The sequence below is a fragment of the Coenobita brevimanus genome, chromosome 34 (genome assembly GCF_032717465.1).
Source record: "Coenobita brevimanus isolate Jiangsu-jjx chromosome 34, ASM3271746v2, whole genome shotgun sequence".
Lineage (NCBI taxonomy): Eukaryota > Metazoa > Arthropoda > Malacostraca > Decapoda > Coenobitidae > Coenobita > Coenobita brevimanus.
Genome location: NC_136987.1, coordinates 10,063,411 through 10,086,817, shown reverse-complemented (window position 1 = coordinate 10,086,817; position 23,407 = coordinate 10,063,411). Strand labels below are relative to the sequence as shown.

The window sequence follows — 23,407 nt, the reverse complement described above, 5'->3', positions numbered from 1 at the left end:
AGAGACAGGCTGACGAATGAGGATATAAAGAAGCATTGTGGTGTGGATGTTGATGTGATAGGAAGCGTTATGAGGAACACACTGAGGTGGTTTGGCCATGTGGAGAGGATAGAGGGTGAAAGACTGACGAAGAGAGTGTATGTGAGTGAGGTGGAGGGGGGAAGAGGGAGGGGGAGGCCGAGGATGAGATGGAGAGATGGGGTGGAGAGGTATATGAGAGAGGGGGGTGTGAGTTGGGAGCAGGGCAGTGAAATGGCGGGGGACAGGGCGACTTGGAGGCAATTTGTTTGTGGCCACCCCAAACGGGATTGAGGCATCTGGCAATAGATAGATAGATAGACAGATATATATATATAGCAATACCTAGACATGGGAAAACCCTAGATGCGATACCCCAGCTTAACAATGGGGGTAGAAATTGCACCATAACCCGCCTAACAATGGCCAAAACCCGGTTTAACGATGGGTTTTTATTTTTCTTACCGAGTTTGATGATATTTTAGACTAAAATTGTGTGTTTGGGCTGATTTATAAACCGTTTTTAGACTTCGTTTAATGTGTTTTCGCCATAGGTGGGGTGAACACTGTCATTTTAGGGTACAGTTTACTAAGCTTGATTTTTTCCAGACTTATCTTTCATGATATTCATTTGTTGGTTTTAGTGAGTTATTTACAAGTGTTAGGCTTAGGTTGGCTTCTTTGACAGCCATTTGGCCATTTAGATTGCCTTTAAACCTGTCCTGGGGCTCATCTGGCTGATTTTAGGACTTGGTTTGGGGGGAAACCCAAGGCTGGTTAACAGTCCACGTTGAAATACATGTTAAGAGTACCCCGATATACGATAACCCGCCTAATGATGAGGTTTTACCTAACCAATTAGACTGTTAAACCGAGGTATGCCTGTATGTATATATATATATATATATATATATATATACTGTATATACATGACAGTATTGTGATACCAATTCTAACTTACGAAAATGAAGCTTGGACCTTGTTGGAGGGACACAAGTCAAGAGTGAGAGCAGTGGAAATGAGTTATTTGAAAGGAGCATGTGGAGTCACGTGGAGAGACAGACTGACAAATGAGGAAGTGATGGATCGTTGTGGTGTGGACGTGGATGTGACAGGAAGCATGGAGATGGTTTGGCCATGTGGAGAGGATGAAGAGTGAGAGACTGATGAGGAGAGTGTAGGCTATGTGAGTGAGGTGGAGGGGGAGAGAGGAAGGGGGAGGCCAAGGATGAGATGGAGGGATGGAGTGAAGAGGTATGTGAGAGAGAGGGGTGCGCACTGGGAGCAGAGCAGTGAAATGGTGGGGGACAGGGTGACGTGGAGGCAATTTGTTTGTGGCCACCCCATATGGGATTGAGGCATCTGGTATTATATGAAATATATTTCATTCTTTCATCATCCAATCCTACGTTGCCCCATGAGAAGTGTAGGAGCCCGGGGCTAGGCAAGTTGCTCCTGACATTTAAGATGAGAGTGACCAGCCTCACTCATCTCTGAGAGGCATTACATGAGGAATAAACCCCAAGCACCTCTTGGATATAAACCTTCACCGGCTCAATCAGATTGGAGCTCCGTAATTCCCCACTAAACCACCAAGCACCAAAATTTGGTTACATGGTCATTACCCAGCATAGTAAATGGTTTCCTGTTGTACAGGAAACCATTTGGCTTGTCACTCAGTGTACAGTCACCCACAGACAGAGGGAAGAGGAAAGAATGAAAGAAAGAAGGACAGAAAAGGGAGTGTAAAGTCACCCATACGCAGAAGGACGAGGAAAGAATGAAGGAAAGACAGGAAGAAGAGGATGGAAGGAAAGAAGGATGGAGCAGAGGAAAGGGCAGACACCCGAGAGCAGAGAACATCGAGTGAGTGGATGGTGAGCGCCCCCACCTATCATAAATACATACATACAGTAGAACCTCTTCGGTCCGGACCCCTTTAATCCGGATTTCTGTTAATTCGGACAAAATTTTAAAATAATAAGCTCCAAAAATATGTTGATAGTAATTCTAAAGTCATTTTCAGTATCGGCACGGAAAGCGATCGTTATTCGTTTAGTCTCGGATCACGCTAGGTCGCAACATGGGCGCCTGTTTAAACACACGCTAGCATTCGTTCCATCAACTAGTTCACCAACCATTTATATTTTTAAGCTGTATTTCAAAAGTTAATCCTCCTTACCATGCCCCTTAACCCTTTAAACGCGGATCGTCGCGTTTGCGACGCTCGGCAAAAAGGACATAACGGCGGAGCGTCACGTTTCCATTCTAGTAAATTTTGAATAACCGCAGGCAGGCAGGCTCCAGCTGGTATTGTCTATCAGTACCACCACCCTTTAGCTACTTTTAGCACACTTGACCTTTGTACCACTGACCTCCGTTGTTGCCAAGTATCGCGTTTTTCCCCCGTCTCCCCCCTACCACGGCCCCTGCCAGCCTGGCTGTGATATATGGCAGCGCTCTGAGTGCTCAGAACTGTAAATCTACGCTCTCCTCTCACAAGCAGTTTATGCTAATAGGAAATGCTTGTTTCCCCAGTTGTAACACTAGCTCTTATTCTCACGGTTTGCCCCTGTTTAGCGTCAGTTTACCGCAGGCTTTCAAAGTGACATTATGGCGAGTTCTAGCTCTTCCGAGTCAGTGCAAGCGGCCGACAGGAACGAGAATAAAGTGACGGGCGTAAGGCAGAATAAAAAGCGCGCCATGGTGATCTTTTGGGAAGTAATATGATTGAAAATAATGTAGTATACATGTTTTTAGCTGTGAAAATGGAAATGTTTGTTGAGTGACGGGAAGACCGCCGCCACACTGCATGTCGGCCGTACGCTCCGTTGATTTTAGCCTTATTTTCAGTGCTTATTGAACAAATACGGATTCCTAACTACTTTTACATTGTAGTATAAAGTTTACTGTGACAGAATGAGGCTGTGGTAGAGGGGAAACCGGGTTGCTGGAGGTGTGAAAGTGAAGATTTGGTTACCCAACTTTGCAAGTCTCCACAAGTCCCTGGGTAGTCCACAAAGGCTCAACACCTGTCTCTGGAGAAAGCTGAATGTAAGTACTATCTGCCATACCAAGTATAATGTTCTAGGGTTAATCTCCGATTTTTGGCGAATATTTTCCTACAGGTACTCAGACCGCGATACAACCCCGCCACTCGGGGGGGAACGACTGTACACGGCCGCGTTTAAGGGGTTAATGCAAGTGTAGCTTCTGCAATAAATAAAGGTGTTAAAAGGAGGAGTTTGCTTACACAAAAATGGGTCAGAATATTCTGCAGTGTTTAGTGATTACTGTAGGTTATTTTTTGTACTTAAATGTGCTTTACTTGTACATCAAACATTAGCTTCTTGCCCATATGGGCGTTATCAGTATGCCAAAGATGACAATGTATTTTTTGCCTACATAAGTTTTATTTTTATTCCAAATATTACAGTTAATTAATTAATTTATTTTTTTGCCAACACGGGCCTTAGTCACTTACTACAATTTAAAATGTAGGCTAGTTTCTTGTCATGGCCTTACCTGTAAATTATGCAATACAAAACTATCGTACATGATTAGTTCTGTTATTTTAGTATCCTTTCATCTTTTGCAGTTACGTAGGGTTGACATATGCCACATATGTTAATAATTAACATACCTTATGTAGATAGTTTTTGGTATGAACTGGAGATTACCCTGATGGTCCGGACAATCTGCTACTTCGGACAACCCTTCCCCACATATAGTCCGAATGAGAGAGGTTCTACTGTATAAATATATATACAGTGGGCTTGGATACTGCGCGAGAGATTGGGCGGTCCACGACCTCGCGCACTGGGATTTCGCATACTGGGAATACATAATCTTATGGGAATAATTACATATGGGTGGTACCCCCTCATACCTGGACATTTTTTGGCCCTTAGAGACATAATAAAGGTCATATGTTTCAGACAATGTACTAAAGCTATAGCTACAATAACAAAAATATGGGTAGTCACCTTAAGAACAGTAGACAACAGGCCTGATGACCTTAAATAACAGGGGTTCCGAGGCGCGGCAACACTTACAGCGCCGCACTCCCCACCGCACCAACACTTCCCTCTGCAGACTCCTCTTGATCACCTTCCCCAGGAGCATCCAAGTCACTCACTTCAGCCATAAACCCTTCAAAGTCCAATGCTGACACTTCTGACATTGCATCCTCTTCATCCTCAACAGGATCAGGAGCAGACGATGTCGATGGTTCCGCAATTTCACCAACTTGAGCCCGCTGTGTGTAGCTTGTTATGAGCGTCTGTTTTCTCCTGTTTATATCTTCCCTGTGCCTGTCTGTGTAGAAACGGAAGAGTTTGTCGATACCAACCAGAAGTTCCTCCGTTCTTAGGTTGCTCACTTCCTGTGCCTTCATCTCTTCCTTGAGCTTATCCATGGCAGCAAGGATCTTGCTAATGTTTGACATACACAGCTCAGTCCTGCCTTCCATCACGCTAGGCTGCTCAACTTGACTCTGTCTGGCATCGGGCTCTGCGTCAGCCTCATCTATCCGTTGCAACACTTCCTAGGGAGGCTGTTCCTCAGTAGCAGTGTGCACTTCTTGTATGTCCGCCAATGTAACATCCTCGAAACCTGGTACAGCTTGTGCTGCTGTCAATGTTGCTGCCTCAGCATCGGCCAGTGGTTGAATGGCCGTCTTCTGTGATGCACAGGTGAGGCACGAGCATTCACCATGCATGGTTCACCGTTGCAGGTGTAATCTGGTGCCAGGCTTGAAGGAAAAATTCAACTGCGTCCTTCACCGTAAAGTTACACCAAAATGCCTCAACAGTCATGGCATCTGTGGTAGGTCGGGATAGAGGTGCTGGTGAAGATGAAACGGGAGCAGATGCCTCATCAAGGTCTTCGTCGTGATCTTCTTGTAGGGCATGAAGCTCCTCTTGTGTGTCAGTCTTCCTGCGTAGGTAGTCGTACACTTCCTTATGGTAGAAATGCTTCACTCTGGCGATTAGTTCTTGATCGAGTGGCTGCATTAGTGACGTTGTGGGGGGCGGGAGAAACACAACACGACAATCCTTGTGAAGATCTTCCAGGTATGGAGGGTGACTTGGTGCATTATCAAGCACAAGGAGCATCTTAAATGGAATGCCCAATTCCCGACACTTGGCTCTCGCATCAGGGACACACCGCCTCGTTAACCAGACTGCCATAATGTTCCCGGTCATTCAACCATTTACGGACTTGTACCAATACACGCCACTTGCATCCATGTTTGTGAGGTTTTTGTGGCACCTTGGATGTGAAGCTGTGTGTACAATAACTGGCCTCATCTTGTGACTCCCAGACAGGTTTACAGCGAACATTACCGTCATCTTACACTTCTGGAGCTTGCGACCAGGGGCTTGTTTCTGTTTTTTAGCAATGTAAGTTGATTTTGGCATGGCCTTGTAATATAAGGACGTTTCATCGATGTTGTAATCTGGTCCTCGGTGTACTGTCCCTCTTCAATAATTGCTTGAAATATCGCAGGATAGTCTCTCGCGGCCAGCTCATCGGCAGAGGCACGTTCACCAGACAATTTCACGTAATGGAGTTCCTTGCGCTTGAGAAAACGGTCCAGTTATCCAACCGATGCCCTGAACGGTTTTTCCACTTTTAACCTTCGAGATGCAGCCTTGTAAAAGAGCTGGGCTTGGTTCCGAATAAACCTTCCATTGAGTGGAACACCTTCCTTTTCTTTCCGCATTATGAAGGTGGCAAGATAGCGCTCCATTAATATCATAGCATGATTTCCCACCTGCGAACGGCCGTCTAGGTCAGAGGGACCGTACGTCTTCACTACAGACTTTATGGCTTCACGGTTCTTCCACACAGTTCTCACTGTAGATTCAGCCAGTCCCAGGGTTCTCCTGATAGCTGTGTTTCCTTGACCCTCCTCCTTCATCTTAATTATCTTTAACTTGGTGGCATGTGTCAGAAGTTTCATTACCCTTGGGGTTGGAGCCATGGTGCAGCGAAGTACAGGCAGCACAAAAAACACCACACGTTGTACATGACAGGTTAGCTGTAGAGAGCGGATCCACACAGTGCACGAGCCGGGACTGTTATGGCACGCCCGCTCCCTTGTACTGCAAGCTGCGCAGTAGAATGCCCTGGAATTTCTGCGCATCAATATGACGACATATGACACGCTCCGTGAGGGGTGGCCGCGCAATAGTAGAAAATGGCATTTTTGAGCCACTCCTTCCCTCTTCCTCGCGTTCTGTGCAGTAAACTCACGCATTAAAGGGTTTTTGGTTATGATTTTTGGTAATTCGTGCACAAGGCGAATCGCGCACTGCAGTGACGCGCACTGTGCGAGCCCACTGTATATGTATATATTTATTTATATTTATATTTACAGCCACTGCTCGCACAACGCGCAATCCTAGTGTGCAAAATTCACATATTATGGAAGGGAAAATCTGAGGCTAAAAAATGGTCACTGTGAAAATGACAGACATAACGCAGGTGGATGAAGCTGGCCATTTTTTGAAAACCATACAATGCTCCGACGATACAGATAACGTGGCCAAAGGCCCCAAATTATAATTTAAACAGTCATAACATGGAAAAATAGGGCCATAACGCAGGGAACACACACAACACGGCCAGTGATAGTCATGGCACGGGTTGCATCAGCCAATAACATACAGTATTGCTATCATGTGTCTGCACGGGGTGTCATCACGGTCCACTGAGAATTCCTGCCCCATGTGGGCCTACACTCTCCCCTCGGTCTCGCTGCTCACGTGCTCTGTGTGATCTCTGCTCTTTTTTTTGGCCACGGAACTCCATTCCACCTCCCCCCAGCAAGTCCACAACCTCTTCCATTCAAGGTGGGGAATCCTCTAACGTTTGTATGTAATGAAATCTTTAATAGGTAGGAAAATGTCCAGAAAAAAAAATGAAAATTGCCCCAAAAAGTGAACTTGAAGCTGGCTTGGGTACCATGAAACCTTTTAACATGTAAACATATGGCCCTATTACATGGAATTTTCATAAAGCAGGAGCTTCAGGGTACAATATTCCCGCATTATGTGAGCGGTGACTGTATTAGAGAGAGAGAGAGAGAGAGAGAGAGAGAGAGAGAGAGAGAATACCCAAATTTCCAAACTTACTTAGCGTAGCAATGAAGAAGCATACGTAAAATCTATACATAACATTCTTCTATCAACTTAAAGGATTGTTTCACTGTAGAGGGTGAGCTTTTACAAAGTTGCCAAGTGTCGTTCATCTCCTTGTCTCACAGTTACCGTGCTTATCTCCATATTGTCCCCATCTTCTGCCTTCTTTCTTATTACAGTCAGTATAATACTGTATATCACATCTTTAATTAGACTACAGTGAGAACAGTGACTGTCAATATTAAGACCTAAAGAATGCATAAACTAATGGTTGAGGACACTTTGAGCTTACGTTGACAGTGTGCATACACTATTTAGGTACATAAACCCACACGACCTACACACTTAACACACCTGTCCACAGTAGACCTCACTCTCAACCCACTGCTTTTGGCCTTCACTTTATTTCCCCCATTTCTTTCCCACTCACCCACTGATCATTCTCAATCTTTATATACCGGTACTGTATTAGTTTTCAGTAAGGCTCTTCTTTATTAAACAGCCAAATAGACAAGGAAACAACACTCTTTCACAGCAACTCTGGCAAAGATCATCACCATCACCACTCTGACCTCTTTTCTCACTTCAAGGCAGGGTGCGGAGTAGCAACATCCAGACGGCAAGTTTGCCCAATCCAGTGGGTCACACTTCTATTCACTCATCATTCAAACCCCCGGAATCATAGATCTATCGGATACACCAAAAACTTTCAAGACTTTCTGTAGCTTCACATAAACAAATCCGACAGAGTCAATCTGAACGCTGTCACATTAAAATGGGGTGCCAAATCTTTGTTCATGTACTTCTTACAACATTCATCCAGCCGACTCAATCTCTTGTCAGTTCCCTAGCCACACCAACTTCCATACCTCTCTTCCTCACACACTCATCCACCATATCCCTCCACCTTCTCCTTAGCCTACCTCACCTCCTCCCTCCTTCAAAATCACTCAAATATACCTTTTTCACCACTCTTTTGTTATCCATTCTCTCTACATGACCATACCATCTCAGTACACTCTCTTCAATTATGGTGTCCACAGACTTCCTCATTCTACATCTTTCACGAATCACATTATTTCGTATCCTATCCAATCTCTGTACTCCACATACATTCCTTAGCAGTCCCATCTCCACTGCTCTCACTCCTGACTTTTCATTTTCATGCCACACCATAGTCTCACATCCATATGTTAAAGCTGGCAATAACACTCCTTCATGTAAGCCTTGTGCAACTGCAACACTCAAGTCTCTGTTTCTTATCAAGGCCTTTATAGCATTAGGTACTTTCCTTCCTTGTGTCACTCTATTTTCCACTTCTTTTGCACATTTTCCTCTTTTCTCTATCACTGTTCCCTGGTATTTGAACTCTCCCACCAATTCCAGTCACTCTCCACTCACTCTAATCCTGGGAGTCACTCACTCTCTCGATTACCATTACTTTACTCTTTTCTACATTTACTCTCAAGGCACGACACTCACAGACATCAGCAAAAATCTGCACTAATCTACCAAGCTCTTGTCTGGTACAGTAGGTACGCGCAGTACGCAAGTTTATGGGCGACAGAGGAGATCACTTACTAGGAATTCGCCGACGGTGAATACATAAACTTATGGTAAAAATTGGCAGCACCTCCCTTCATCAGTAACTCCTGAGGCTCCTTTCAGACCTAAGTATTGTACTGTACAGGGAAACTATCTAAGACATATTACCTAGGATAAAGTAAACCGACAAGATTATGGCTTTACTAAATCAAGAAGGATATGGCTTAACTAACTCAACAAGAATATGGCTTGATGGAGGTAAGAAGGGGATCCAAGGCAGGGTGAGGCACCTAGCATGCACCTCCTGCACCGCACACCACCCAACACACCACCTTCCTCACCACTCTCGTCACCAGCACTTCCGACACTTTCACTAGCTAATGCACTCACTTTGTTCATAAATCCTTCAAAGTCTGTTTCCGACACCTCAGACATCGCATCAACCTCTTGATCCTCCCCAGGAAATGGCTCTTCTGATGTTGAAAGGAGTGATTCCTCACTTTCTTGAGGCCGCAGGTAACAGGTGATGAGAGTTTATTTCCTTCTGTTAACCTTCTGGTTGTGTCTGTCTGTGTAGTATCGAAAAGTTCCATCCAGTGAAGTCATCACTTCCTCCACTAGCAACTGACAGTGTTCGATGTCCTTGAATTCTTCCTTGAATTTATCTAGGGCACACAGTACCCAGCTGATCTCCATCATCGACAAGTCTCCACTCTCCATCACTGATGGTGCTGGCTGTTCTCCTGCAGTCTCCTGCTCACATCAGCCTCATCCACTTGCTGCACAACTTCCTAAGGAACCTGCTCCACTGCTGCTGAATGTAAGCCCCTGATCTCCTCCAACGTGATGCCCTGAAACCCGGGCACAGCTTGTGCAGTTGTGAAAGTGGCTGCCTCGGCAGCGGCCAGGGACTGAAAGCTGCTTGCCGGTGTGATGTCACACAGGTGCGGGATGAGAAGACTCCAGGCGTGGTTGACTGTTGCGTCGGTGATATCTGTCCAAGAAGACAACAGGAAGTTGATGGCAACCTTGAGGTTGGATGACCGCCAAAAAGCGGGTGCTGTGCGTGGAGCGGGTGAAGCAGTTGGCGAGTCCCAACCGTCCTCTGCATGAATGACATCACTCCCAACGATGTCCAAAGCAAGGATTGCTTGCAGTTCCTCTGGGTTGTCGGTCTTTCTGCGGAGGTGGTCATAGAGGCACTGGTGGTATAGCTGCTTCACCACTGGAATCAACTTCTGGTCTAATGGCTGGATGAGAGAGGTCACTCTGGGTGGGAAAAAAATGATCTTGCAGTCCCTACTGAGGTCTTCTAGCCAGGTTGGATGACTTGGGACGTTGTCGAGGATGAGGAGCACCTTGAAGGGGATGCCAAGTTCCCGAGACTTCGCCCTGGCGTCAGGGATGAAGTGCCGCAGCAGCCACTCTGACATGATGCTGCTCGTCATCCAGCCGCTGAAGTTGCTATACCAGTACACCCCACTATTATCCATGCAGCGAAGATTCTTGTAACATCTGGGGTGTACTGCGGTATGAACCACAACAGGCCGCAGCTTGTGTAAGCCTGATAAGTTCACAACGAACATGACCGTTTTCCTGCTTTTGTCCATTTTTCTCCCCCAGGCCTGCCATTGCCGTTTACTGATAAAAACGGACTTTGGCACAGCCTTGTAGTACAGGGCCGTTTCATCAGTATTGTAGATTTGGTCCCTGCTGCAGCCACCCTCGTTGATTATCCCCTTTAGGATAGCTGGATAGTCCTTGGCTGCCATTTCATCTGCTGATGTATGCTCGCCGGTGAGGCGAATGTGACGTAGCTCCTTCCTCTTCAGGAAGCGGCCTAGCCATCCCACGGAGGCTTTGAATGGTTTCTCGACACCAACCTTCTGAGCTGCAGCCTTGTAGAAAAATTTTGCCCGGTCCCTGACACAGCGCCCATTCAGTGGCACTTGCTTCCTTCTCTTTCCTCACGATTTATGTTGCCAGGTACCACTTCATAAGAATTATTACCCAGTTGGTCAGCCTGCTTCTCCCGTCAAGTGCTGCTGTCCCATATGTCTTAACAGTCTTCTTTATGACCTCCCTGTTTGTCCATATTGTCCGTACTGTCAATTCCACCAAGCTGAGTTCCTTCCCATTGGCAGTGTTACCCTTGCCCTTCTCCTTTCTCTTGATGACTTCCATTTTCAGGGCATGGCTGATACGTTTCTTCTTTCTGGATGATGCGGCAGGCATCCTGGAGTAGTACAACGATCACGGGAACGGTTGTAGCACACAAAACAATAGCCTCAGAGTAGACGTGAACATAGCTGGAACAGCGAGTGTACCCACTGTGTGCGTATGTTTCCTCTGCTGGGCCTCTCTCTCCACCCTCCAAGAGGCGCATTGGGCATCATGTCATAAGTGGGTGGAGCATAGGCAACCGTTGGCACTTCTTGAGGTGGGAATGTTGCATGCTCTGGGTAACCCCGGATTTGGGCCGCTCTTCACTGCCATCTCGCCTATTACGAATTCAATTCGCATCACTATTAAAAAAATACACTAAAATTCGATAAAAAATAGATCCTCGCGTACAATGAGGTTCGTGTACAGTAACCCCTCCAATATCCGGATCAATAGAGCCATCGGTAGGTTCGGATATTGGTTTCGTCCGGATATTGGGCCCCAGCTTATGGACTTGTACTTATGGACCCTAACTCAGAGAAACACCTATACAACTCCCTCTGGACATGCATAGCACCTATTTAACACCCAAATCACACCAATAAGGCACATAAATGACTGATATAAATGCAAAAGAAACATAAAATGTGGGTTTAGAAGTATGTTCATACATTAATAAACATTCTGGTACTTATGGACTCTAACCGAACCTAACTCTGAAAAACACATTCCTACTGCACATGCATGAGGTAAGTATAGTATGGAAAGAAGTACAGTATGACACTTTCTGGTAAGTATAGTATGGAAAAAAGTACAATATGAAACATTCTGGTAAATATAGTATGGAAAATAGTACAACATGAAACATTCTGGCTACTTACAGCAAGTCCCTGGCCACCTCGATGAATAACCGTCTCCTCTCGGACTCTGACAGTAAGAACGATTTCCCGAAGCACTTGCACTACACTCTTCCTGAAGTCTTGCACTGAACTTAGTCACTAACACACAGAAGTCCATTCTTTTCACAGTGTTCACTTTAGTCCAAATAATGTTCCATTTTACTTTAAGTGTTGCACATTAACTTTTCCCCAGTTTTTTAAATTTTCCAAAGCCAAAACAAAGAAGGTTAGTTACGTTAAATTTCTTTTCTACTGAGTCTTTTCTCCCAACTTGAAAACCTTAACACAACACACCGTTTTTTTCACTGCACAACACTCAAAATTCCCGTGTGGTCTAGTGGAGAAATTCTTGCTGTTTGTTCACTGTCAGAGTCCGAGAGTATCACTGGCAGGCGACCAAGGGGTGCATCGGTGGGTCGTGGTGATGGCGTACCGACTACAGAAGACTCTGAAGATAGCCGCAAACTCACATCGAGCGGTGACTCCACTGTAGCTGATGTGCTGGGCTGTGGCTCGAAGCATGAGGGCCTGTCTTGGGGAGGCAACGGAGTGGAACCAGGGCTTGGCACAGCGGGAGTCACGGGCCTGAAAAAACTGTCAATCGTTGACTGATGCAAGGACCGACGATTCTGGCGATTGATGATGCGCTGCCGGAAAGCACGCACTTCCTCCACGAGTCCCAAGGGCCCCATCTCCCTGTCGCAGTCCGGGTGTTCCAGGTAGTCTAGGACGAACTCTAGATGTTCCCGGAGTGCGCTCAGCTTGGGGATGGCTGGAGTAGTGTCCTGCTGAGAGGAGTCCGCATCATCATCGCCTTCGTCGTCGGAATCTTCAAGTTCGGGACTGACACCAGCAACCGAAGACGCGATCTCGATATCAGACAACGTCTGATACCCAAGATCGCCCTCGTCGTCGTCCAACCACTCACGAACATCGTCCACATCTACATCGTTGCCGTGCGTACGTAGCCGTGCATGGAAGTCATCCACGTCAAAGCCTAGGAAATCGTACTCCACATCTGTTCCGAGAAGCAGACGAGACCAACCATTTTCAAGAGTTTTCACGGGGACTTCCTTCCATGCACTAGCCCAGTTGTACAGTGCAGACTTGATGTTGTAGCGGCGAAGGTTTTCCAAAGTCCGCTTGCCTCGAGTGTCACGTCCTTCCCTGCGCTCGTCCTTGTCCTCGAGGACAACCATCACCTCGTCCAGGAACTTCCGACGGTACAGGCGCTTTGATGCCACAATCACTCCTTGGTCCATTGATTGAATGAGAGCAGTCGTATTAGGTGGCAGAAACATGCACCTAATACGGCCATTCTCAGCAACCAAGTCCTTGTCGCACGGGTGGGCAGGTGCATTGTCGAGGAGAAGGAAAGCCTTTACCTGGTCGCGAGGAATTCCCAGTGTCTTCGTCTGGTAATGGATGACCTCCTTGACGAAGTGATGGTGAAACCAGTCTTTGAAAATCACAGCTGTGAACCATGCTTTCAAAGAATGGTACCATACGACAGGAAAGACATCCATCACCCCACGAAGGCACCGAGGCTGCTTTGCACGGCCAACAATAACGGGCTTAAGCCGGTGCATGCCATTAGCATTGACACAACACAAAGCAGATATCCGTTCCTTAGAAAGCTTGCGGCCAGGTACACGCTTCTCCGTCTCATCAGCTAGAGTGTTCGTTGGCACCGAGCGATAGAATAGGCCAGTTTCGTCAGCGTTATAGACTTGACCGAGAGTGAGGCCCTCCCTGTCGATCAAGCCTTTCACCTTGTGCCGAAACTCGTCCACTCCATCCTCGTTAGCGTCCAATGCTTCGCCATGTGCTTTACGGTTAGTAAGGCCATGTCGTAACTTGAACGCGAAGAGCCAACCCTCGGATGCCTTGAAGTCAAGGGCGTCGTGAAGCCTTGCAAACTTCTCAGCAGCAGCCTTCAGCTCCGTTCCACGTACCATCACACCAGCTGCACGTTGCTGTCGATACCAAATCAACGTGGAGCGGTCGATCTCTGCATACTTGGGGGTAAACATAACCTTCCTCTCCACGTTGCGTTTGCTTCTCGACGAGAAGTCAGCCATGTACTGCATGAGCTTGTCTTGGGAACGCTTGATATCGAACAAAGTCAACCGGGCCAGGTTGAACTCGCGGAGAATGCGTGAGGAAGACCAACCCGCATCAACCTTCTCCAATATCTACCGTTTCTTCTCCAGAGTCAACACCACTCTCTTCCTTTTCTCAGGAGGCGGGGCCATCATCACACACACTAAGAGTAGGGCAGAGAGCAGCAGGAGGCCTTGCAGCAAGTACAGCACCACCACAAACGCGAGCACGTGGGCAGCCATGGCGAACAGCGTAGGTCTTGTCGCGGTGAGAGACAGGCGGGAAGTGGGGAGGATGCAGCGGCGCTCTATCGGACGTCGGAGGAATGACGAACCAAAACAATGCTCTCACGCGGCGCGCGCGGCAAGTTCAAATTACGGACGGCAAAAAATCGATTTTTTATTTTTTATTTTTTTGGATTTTCGGACCATTTTGGGAATGTTTGATCCCAGGACGATAAGGTTCGGTTAGTGGGGATGTTCGGTTATTGGGCGTCCGGATATTAGAGTGATTACTGTACTATGCGTACCTACTGTATTTGCAAGTAGCACTTCATCATCAGCATACAACAAATTTGAGATAGTCCATCCATCACCATTCATTAACAATGCCATCCCTCTCTCCATTACTCATGTTTTTACTTCTCTCATCACCCCATCCATATACATATTGAACAACCACTGGGACATCACAAAACCTTGTCGCATGCCCACACTGATCATGAACCAAACATTCAAGATGCCCATTTACCCTTATCCACGCCTCACTACCATCATAAAAACTCTTGACGGCACCTAGCAGCTTACCATCTACACCATACATGCGCAAAACCTTCCGCAATCCTTCTCTGTCTACCTTGTCGTATGCTTTTTCCAGATCCATAAATGCCTTAATCACCTTATAGACCTTCTCACAAGCCTTCTCTGCTATCTGTCTCACTGAAAATGTTTGACCCACACATCCTCTGCCAATCCTAAAGCTACCCTGTTCGTCACTCACTAGCTCTTCTGATATATCTTACTTTCCATATAATCCTTCCATATACCTTTCCTACAATACTCAAGAAACTTATGCCATGATAATTCTTGCACTCACTTCGCTCACCTTTACTTTTGTACAGGGGTACAATCACAGCCTTTTTCCACTCTGCTGGCACAGTTTCACTCATCCATGCCTTCTTATGCATCTCCAACAAGCACTTCATTCCGCTCTCTCCACTACACTTGATCATCTCTGCATACACCCTGTCAACCTCAGTTGCTTTCCCATTTTTCATCCATTTCATGGTGTCCTTCACCTATGTGAGTGACACATTTCCTGGCACTGCATTCCTTCTCTGCACACCCCCAAACCAATCATGTATACAGCTGCTCTGCTCTCTATTCCTATTCATCAGGCTTCCAAAATATTCTTTCCTTTTGGTCCTTAATTCATCTCCATGGGTTAATATCTACCACTTACATCCTTCGCACTTTCACATTTCTTTCCTCTGTCACTTCTACATTTCTGTACCTCTTTCCAGAGTAACTTCCTATTTTCAGAGTAATTTGCATTAATTTTCCTTCCTAGATCATCATTTACCTCCTCCTATTTCCTCTTCACTGGCCTTTTTACATGCTTCTTGCTCACAATATATTCAGTTATATCAACTGAACCCCTGTTCTGTAACCACTCTAGCCACTTCTTTCTCTTTTCCTCTACTGCTCTCTTAAACTCTTCATCCCACCATGCTGCACCTTTCTTCTTTGTTGTTACTTTTGCCACACCATACACTGCTTTAGGATCCTTAACTATGCAATCCCTTTATGCATTCCACAAGCTGTCCAGATCAATTTCATTCCAATTCACTGATTCTAAACCCTTCCCTACTTTGGTCTTGTATTCATCTGCCATTTCTTTGATCTCCGCTTCTCAACTTTCAGTCTTTCTCCCTGACTGTTTGTCTTTCTCCTGGCCCACCTCACTCCTCTCAGCTTGATCTTGCATACCATAAGCATATGATCTGACAAGCCTCCACATCGTCCTCTCACAGCCCTCGTATCCACAACCATTCTGATTGCTGACCTCTCTACGAGCACATTATCAATAAGGCACCTTTCAACATGATCCCCATTCCCTCTATACTGTGTATATTTATGTGCATCTTTGTGTTGGAAATACGAGTTATCAATGCACAACTTCCTTTCCTGACTCGTATCCTTCAGTCGCCTCTTACTATCATCTCCTGGCACTCCATTACAACCCATTACAGTGTGCCTTTCTCAGGACCAATGCCTACTCTTCCATTCGTATCGCCCATTACAATCACTTTGTAGCTCCTGGGCATTTCTCCCACTGCCTCATCCAGCTCATTCCAAAAGAATGAACAAACTCTTCAGTAAAAGGCATTTTAACCCTCTGAGATTCCGATGATGCATTTTCACATCGTTTCAAATCCAACCTTTGAGATTCCGATGATGCGTTTATGCATCATTTCAAATCCAACTTCAGAGATTCCGATGATGAATTTATATATCATTGTAAGATACTTTTGTAAAATTTTTACCACAAATCGCATATACGCATCATAACAATGAGACTCAGGCATGATGCCATGGAATGTTTGCCCTGTGTGTTTTGTAAAGTTTAAACCAAACTTTTATATTTTATTAGTTTTTCGTTTTTCTTTCTTTTCTTTTTTTTGCCAAAGATTTATCTTCAGCAAGATATACAATCTTTGGTTTTCACCTAACTTCAACTCGTCATATTGACGCTTTAATTTTTTTTGCCTTTTTTGAATATACTAATATAACGTACTGTGCAACAATTTAGTTTTAAAATGACACCAAAACCAACATTCTATCATGAACAGTGTAAGTACGCATAGCAATCAAAGAAAAATATTGTAGCACAAATTGTAGATAGGGTTAGGCATATGACAGAGGAGCTAGCTGGAGAAGAACAAGGGGGATTTAGGAAGGGAAAAGGGTGTGTAGATCAGATATTTGTTCTAAGATGTTTAGTGGAGAAGTATCTAGAGAAGGGAAGGAAAGTGTACGCTGCCTTCATGGACTTGGAGAAAGCTTATGACAGAATAGATAGGAAAGATATGTGGAAGGTACTAAGAATATATGGAGTGGAGGGGAAATTGTTGAGTGCTGTGAAGAGTATGTACGAGGGAGCTAGGGCTACGGTGCGAGTGGATGGTGAGCTGAGTGAGTTCTTTGATCTCAATGTGGGACTGAAACAGGGGTGTGTAATGTCGCCATGGCTGTTTAATATATATATGGATGGGGTCGTAAAGGAGGTACAAGGTAGGGCAGTGGATGTGGGGGTGGCCCTAATGAATGAGGGTGAGATTTGGAAGCTTCCGGTGTTGCTGTTTGCTGATGATACAGTATTGTTGAGTGAAGATGAATGGGAGTTGCAAGGTTTGGTGAATGAATTTGGGACAGTGTGTAGGAGGAGGAAGCTGAAAGTTAATGTAAACAAAAGTAAAGTTATGGTGTTTGAGAGGAATGAAGTCACAGAGTGTGCAGTGAGGTTGGATGGTGAGGATATGGAGAATGTGAGTGCATTCAAGTACTTGGGTAGTGTGATGAGTAAGGATGGAACTTTGGGGGATGAAGTACGTGAAAGGGTACAGCAGGGAAGGAAGGTTGTTGGCACACTGAAAGCAGTGATGAGAAATAGGGAGGTGAGTATGGAAGTTAAGAAGTCACTGCATGAAGGTATTGTGATCCCTACCCTGACGTATGGAAGCGAGGCGTGGACCTTGCAAGAGGGGAACAAGTCAAGAGTGAGAGCAGGGGAAATGAGTTACTTGAGAGGAGCATGTGGAGTGACATGGAGGGACAGGTTGACGAATGAAGAAGTGAAGGAACGTTGTGGGGTAGATGTGGATGTGGTTGAAAAGATTAGGAGAAATACACTGAGGTGGTTTGGACATGTGGAGAGGATGGAGAATGAAAGACTGACTAAGAGGGTGTATGTAGGTGAGGTGGAGGGAGGGAGAGGGAGGGGTAGACCGAGGATGAGGTGGAGGGAGGGAGAGGGAGGGGTAGACCGAGGATGAGGTGGAGGGATGGAGTTGAGAGGTATATGAGGGAGGGGGGGGTGAGTTGGGGGGAGGGGAGTCAAATGGTGGGTGACAGAGTGACTTGGAGGCGTTTTGTCTGCGGCCACCCTTTGTGGGATTAGGGCGTCGGGCTATAGATAGATAGATAGAGGACAAAGATGTGGGTCAGTACGAGAGCGGCTGACTCTACCACAGACATAATCTCTGCAGCACAGAAATCTGACAGCGTTAACGTTTCATTCGTTTGTATCCCATATCCTGATGTTGACAGTAAATATCAGTATCGGTTCGGTATTAGAAAAAATACAAATATTGGTGATATTTCAGTTCAGCAAATCATATCAGTTAAAGCATGAACCATATGATTAAACTTATCGCATATTACCTTCAAAGACAAACAAAAAGAACAATCCTTATTAGAAAGAAGTGCAGGAACAAGAACTTGAGCAGGTTCAGGTAATGATCCTACATAATAGCACTGTAATATCAGATAACACAAATGTTTCACAAATCCACCCATCCATCATCCCAATCCTACATTGCTCCATGAGAAGCACAGGAGCCCATGGCGAGGCAAGTTGGTCCTGACATTTAAGATGAGAGTGACCAGCCTCACTCATCCCTGAGTGGCATTGTGTGAGCAATAAACTCCAACCACCCCTTGGATATAAACCTTAGCTGGCTCAATCCAATTGAAGCGCAGCAATTACCCACTAAACCACCAGGTACCATCATTTGGTTATATGGTTACCACCCAGTGTGGTAAATGGTTTTCTGGTGTACAGGAAACCATGCAGCTTGTCACTCACTACAGAGTCACCCGTAGGCAGAAGGAACAAGAAAGAATGAAGGAAAGAAAGACAAAAGAGGGAGTGTAAAGTCACCCATAGGCAGAAGGATGAGGAAAGAATGAAGTAAAGAAAGACAGAAGAGGAAGAAAGGAAACGAGGGAGAAGAGGAAAGAGCAGACACCCGAGAGCAACAATACATTGAGTGAGTAGATGGTGGGCAAAATACTTACACATATTCTCTAAGGTAAATTTGGCAGTCCAACCCAACTCATTTTCAGCAAGTGTGGTGTTGGCATACATGGACACAATATCTCCTTCACGCCGAGGTTTCAGCTCATATGGTACTTTAGATGCTGTTACAATTTCAAATGTCTTTACAAGCTGCAGCACTGAAACTCCATGTCCTGTACCCAGGTTGTATATCTGAAAAAAGGTAGAAAATAAATAAATAAATGCAAATCTCAATTTAAGCATACTGTTCATCAAAATACTTAAGGAGCTACTACCTATGATGGAAGGTGACCATCATTCACTCACTTGATGTAGTGCTGCTTACTTCTCACCTTCATCATTCTATCTCTGTGCCTGCCATCCTCTATTCCTACATCTCTCTTTCCTTCCTGTCTCTTCTTATTACTCCTCTCTTCATTTCACATGGCCCTACCCGAGTAACAAGCCTAATGTTTTCCTGTAATCTTGGAAACCATTCACAATGCTAGGTGGTTACCATATAACCAGATAATGGGGTGCTGTGGAGCCCACTATGGTGCCCCAGCTGACTGAGTAGAATGACCCAAATACTGTACAATGTTTAGCCAGGAACGAAACCTCCACACTTTTCCTTGTGCCTCACAGTAACGAGATGATGTCAACTGCCAGGAAACATTGGTTCACTGCACGGGACAGACCTCCAGCGGCAGTTGCTTGCCTGTATATCATAGATCTGCTCGGCGAGACAGACTGGAGTTGATCAAACAACAACTGAAGATGGAACAAATGAAGGACCAGAAAGAATGTCCCTTTACAATGCATTGTTCTTGGCATCAGAGGAAATTTAATGTTTATAACTATCCACCAATAATTTCAGAGAATAAGTTTATGAAACAATAGAGTATTGTATATCTAAACACTTTCCCAGGACAGACTTGCATGACTTTTCTATCCAGCTCCAGGGCCATAGATAAGTTTGCAACGAAATGAAGCTGTGTCGCCTGTGTTCACCAAACTGTTGTGCCTCATACTTGAGCTGTGAAAAATTGCTCCAACAAATGCCACGTCGCTGTGTCATTGGCCCGGAATTGGTTGGCCCGCAAATGATGCATCGGCGCGTCATCGGCATAGAATTGTGTTCAGCATTTCTTTGCACGTAAAGTCATCTCCTAACAGCCCAATGAAAATCCGAAAGTAAGAAAAGGTGAGGCAGCTTTTAATCATTTAACTAAGAAGCATACGACAAAGTAGACACAGAAGGACTGTGGAAGGTTTTGTGTATGTATGGTGTAGATGGTAAGCTACTAGGTACTGTTAAGAGTTTTTATGATAGTAGTAAGGCATGTGTAAAGGGTAAATGGGCATCTAAGTGAATCACAGTCAATGTGGGATTGCAAAAAGGTTATCTGATGTTCCCATGGTTGTTCAATATACAGGTATACCCCGATATACGATAACCCTAGATGAAATACCCCAGCTTAGCAATGGGGGTAGAAATACCATCATACCCCGCCTAACAATGGTCAAACCCTGGTTTAACGATGGGTTTAAATTTTTTTTTACCGATTTTGATGATATTTCAGACTTAAATTTTGTGTTTAGGTTGATTTATAAACTGTTTTTAGACTTAGATTAATGTGCTGTAGTCATAGGTGGGGTGAAAATTGTCATTCTGGGGTACAGTTTACTAAGTTGATTTTTTCCAGACATATTTCACGACTTTCAGATTCAATTTTTGGGTTTAGGTGAGTTATAAACTGCTTTTAGGCTTAGTTTAGCTTTTCTTAAAGCTGTTTGGGGGTTTAGGTGAGCTACAAACTTGTTTTTGGACTCATTTGCATGGGTTTAGGGCTTGGTTGTGGGGGAAACCCAAGGCTCAAAAACGCCTCCTTTTTCTTTACATGTTAAATCTACCTTGATATATGATACCCCGCCTGGCGATGGGTTATTACTTAACCAATTTACATTGTTAAACCGGGGTATACCTGTATGTATGAACGGGGTGATGAGAGAAGTAAAAACACAAGTAACAGAGAGGGATGGCGTTGATAATGAATGGTGATGGATGGAATATCTCAAATCTAATGTATGTGGATGATGTAGTACTACAGTACTTGCAAATACTGGACAAGAGCTCAGAAGACGAATGCAGAGTTTTGTAGATGTCTGTGAGCGTCGTGCCTTGAAAGTAAATGTAGAAATGAGTAAAGTGATCATCAATGAGAGAGAAGCTGACTCCCAGTGTGATATTACAGAGAAAGGAGAGACTGGAATTGGTGAGAGAGTTAATACCTGGGTATAATGATAGAAAATAGAGGAAAATGAGAAAAAGAAGTGGAATGCAGAATAACACAAGGAAGGAAAGTAGCTGATGCTATGAAGGCCTTGATAAGAAACAGAGGCTTGAGTGTTGCAGCTGCGCACGGCTTGAATGATGAGGTATTAGTGCTGACTTTACCATATGGGTGTGAGACTATGGTGTGGCATGAAAATGAAGTCAACATTAAAAGCAGTGGAGATGGGACTGCTGAGGTATGTATATGGAGTACTGAGAGTGGATAGAATACAGAATAATGTGATTTGTGAAAGAAGTGGAGTGGGGAAGTCAGTGGACATCAGAATCGAAGAGGGTGTACTGAGATGGTATGGTCATGTGGAGAAAATGGATGACAACAGAGTAGTGAAAAAGGTATATCTGAGTGAATTTGAAGGAGGGAGACAATGAGGTATACCAAGAAGAAGGTGGAGATATGGTGGATGAGTGAGTGAGGAGGAGAGGTACGGACACTGGTGAGGCTAAAGGAATGACAAGAGATTGAGCTGGCTGGATGAAATTTGTGTGAGAAGTGCATGACCAGGGATTTGGCACCACTTTTTAACGTGATAGCATTCAGATTGACTCTATTGAATAAGTACTGTACACTATATATATGAAGCTACAGTGCATGGTGAAACCATTTGGCCTATCAGATGGAGCCGGGATTCTCTGGGCTTGAATGATGAGTGAACGGAAGCATGGCCTACTGAACTGGACAAACTTCGGCTGTCTGGACACTGCTACTCCTCACCCTATCCTAAGGTGGGAAAGGAGGTCCAAATAATGATGATGATGATGATGATGATGAGGACAAAGAAGATTCTAGTCTAATTTATAAAATCTGTCTGCAACAGCAAAAAACAAAAAGTATCCACCATCTGCTTGGTTACAAACTGTGAAGAAACTGTAACTCCATCTGCTAGGGGCTCACTAAAATGAAAACATGATCTGGTGCATACAAGCCACAAAAGCTTTGAGAAAAGTTTTATTTACATCTACATCACACCAATAATGTCCAATCTCCAGTGCTTGTCCACACAAGGTATACTTCCTTGCCTCATCCCATCACCCACCACCAGTTAGGAACATACACTGTCATATAGTTAATCTATCTATCTATTGCCAGACACCTTAATCCCATAAGAGGTGGTCACAAACAAATCGCCTCCATGTTGCCCTGTCCGCCATTTCACTGCCCTGCTTCCAGCCCACACATCCCTCTCTCATATACCTCTCTACTCCATCCCTTCATCTCATCCTTGGCCTCCCCTTCCCTCTGCCCCCCTCTACACACACATACACTCTCCTCATTAGTCTCTCACTCTTCATCATCTCCACATAGCCAAATCACCTCAATGTATTTTTCCCACCAATTTCTATCACATCCACACCACAATGCTCCTTCACTTCCTCATTCATCATTCTGTCTTTCCATGTAACTCCACATGCTCCTCAGATAACTCATTTCCACTGCTCACACTCCTGACTTGTGTCCTTCTAACAAGATCCAAACTTCACTTCCATACGTTAGAGTTGGTATAATACTGTCATGCAGCGACTTTTTTTTTTCTGTTCTCACTTCCCTGCTTTCAAAGAACCAACAAGCTTTCTTCCTTGCTGTACCCTTTCAAGCACTTCACCCTACAAATTTCCATCTTGACTCATCACACTATCCCAGTGCTTAAATGCACTCACATTTTCCATTTCCTAATCATCCAACCTCACTGTACTGTACATTCAGTGACTTCATTTCTCTCGAAGACCATAAGTTTACAATTAATAAAGTTTCATAAATGAGATCATTAATGTCCACATCTTACTTTGAATCTGAGGTGTTCATTGTCCAGCTTGGTGAGTGCTGCCACATGTCCAGAGGCCAGGTCCATCACATGTATATAGTCTCGCACACCTGTCAGGGATAGGTGATCGAGTATTTTGAGAAGTTATCTCCTGTCTGAAAAGATGCAAATCTGATCCCAGGCTTGAACAAAGGGAACAGCCTGATGAAGTGGAATTTGTTAAGAATGACTTCACTGATACTCAAAATGAGATAAGCAAGTCTATCTATCTATCTATCTATAGCCCGACGGCCTGATCCCGCCTCGAAGTTGCTCTGTCCTCCACCATTTTAATGCCTTCCCCTCAACTCACTCCCC

The 23,407-nt window shown here is 44.9% G+C and overlaps 1 protein-coding gene across 2 annotated transcripts in view; it reads right to left on the bottom strand.

Annotated features, from left to right (window-relative positions):
* Nucleotides 1-23,407, bottom strand: part of LOC145396068 (UDP-glucose 4-epimerase-like) — a 258,329-nt gene that overhangs the window by 54,491 nt on the left and 180,431 nt on the right. For both annotated transcript variants that reach the window (XM_080269533.1, XM_080269534.1), the window contains exons 6-7: nucleotides 23,072-23,160; nucleotides 18,955-19,147 (exon numbers count right to left, since the gene is read on the bottom strand). In XM_080269533.1, the coding sequence (XP_080125659.1) occupies nucleotides 18,955-19,147; nucleotides 23,072-23,160 (282 nt within the window). The remainder of the gene's footprint in view (nucleotides 1-18,954; nucleotides 19,148-23,071; nucleotides 23,161-23,407) is intronic.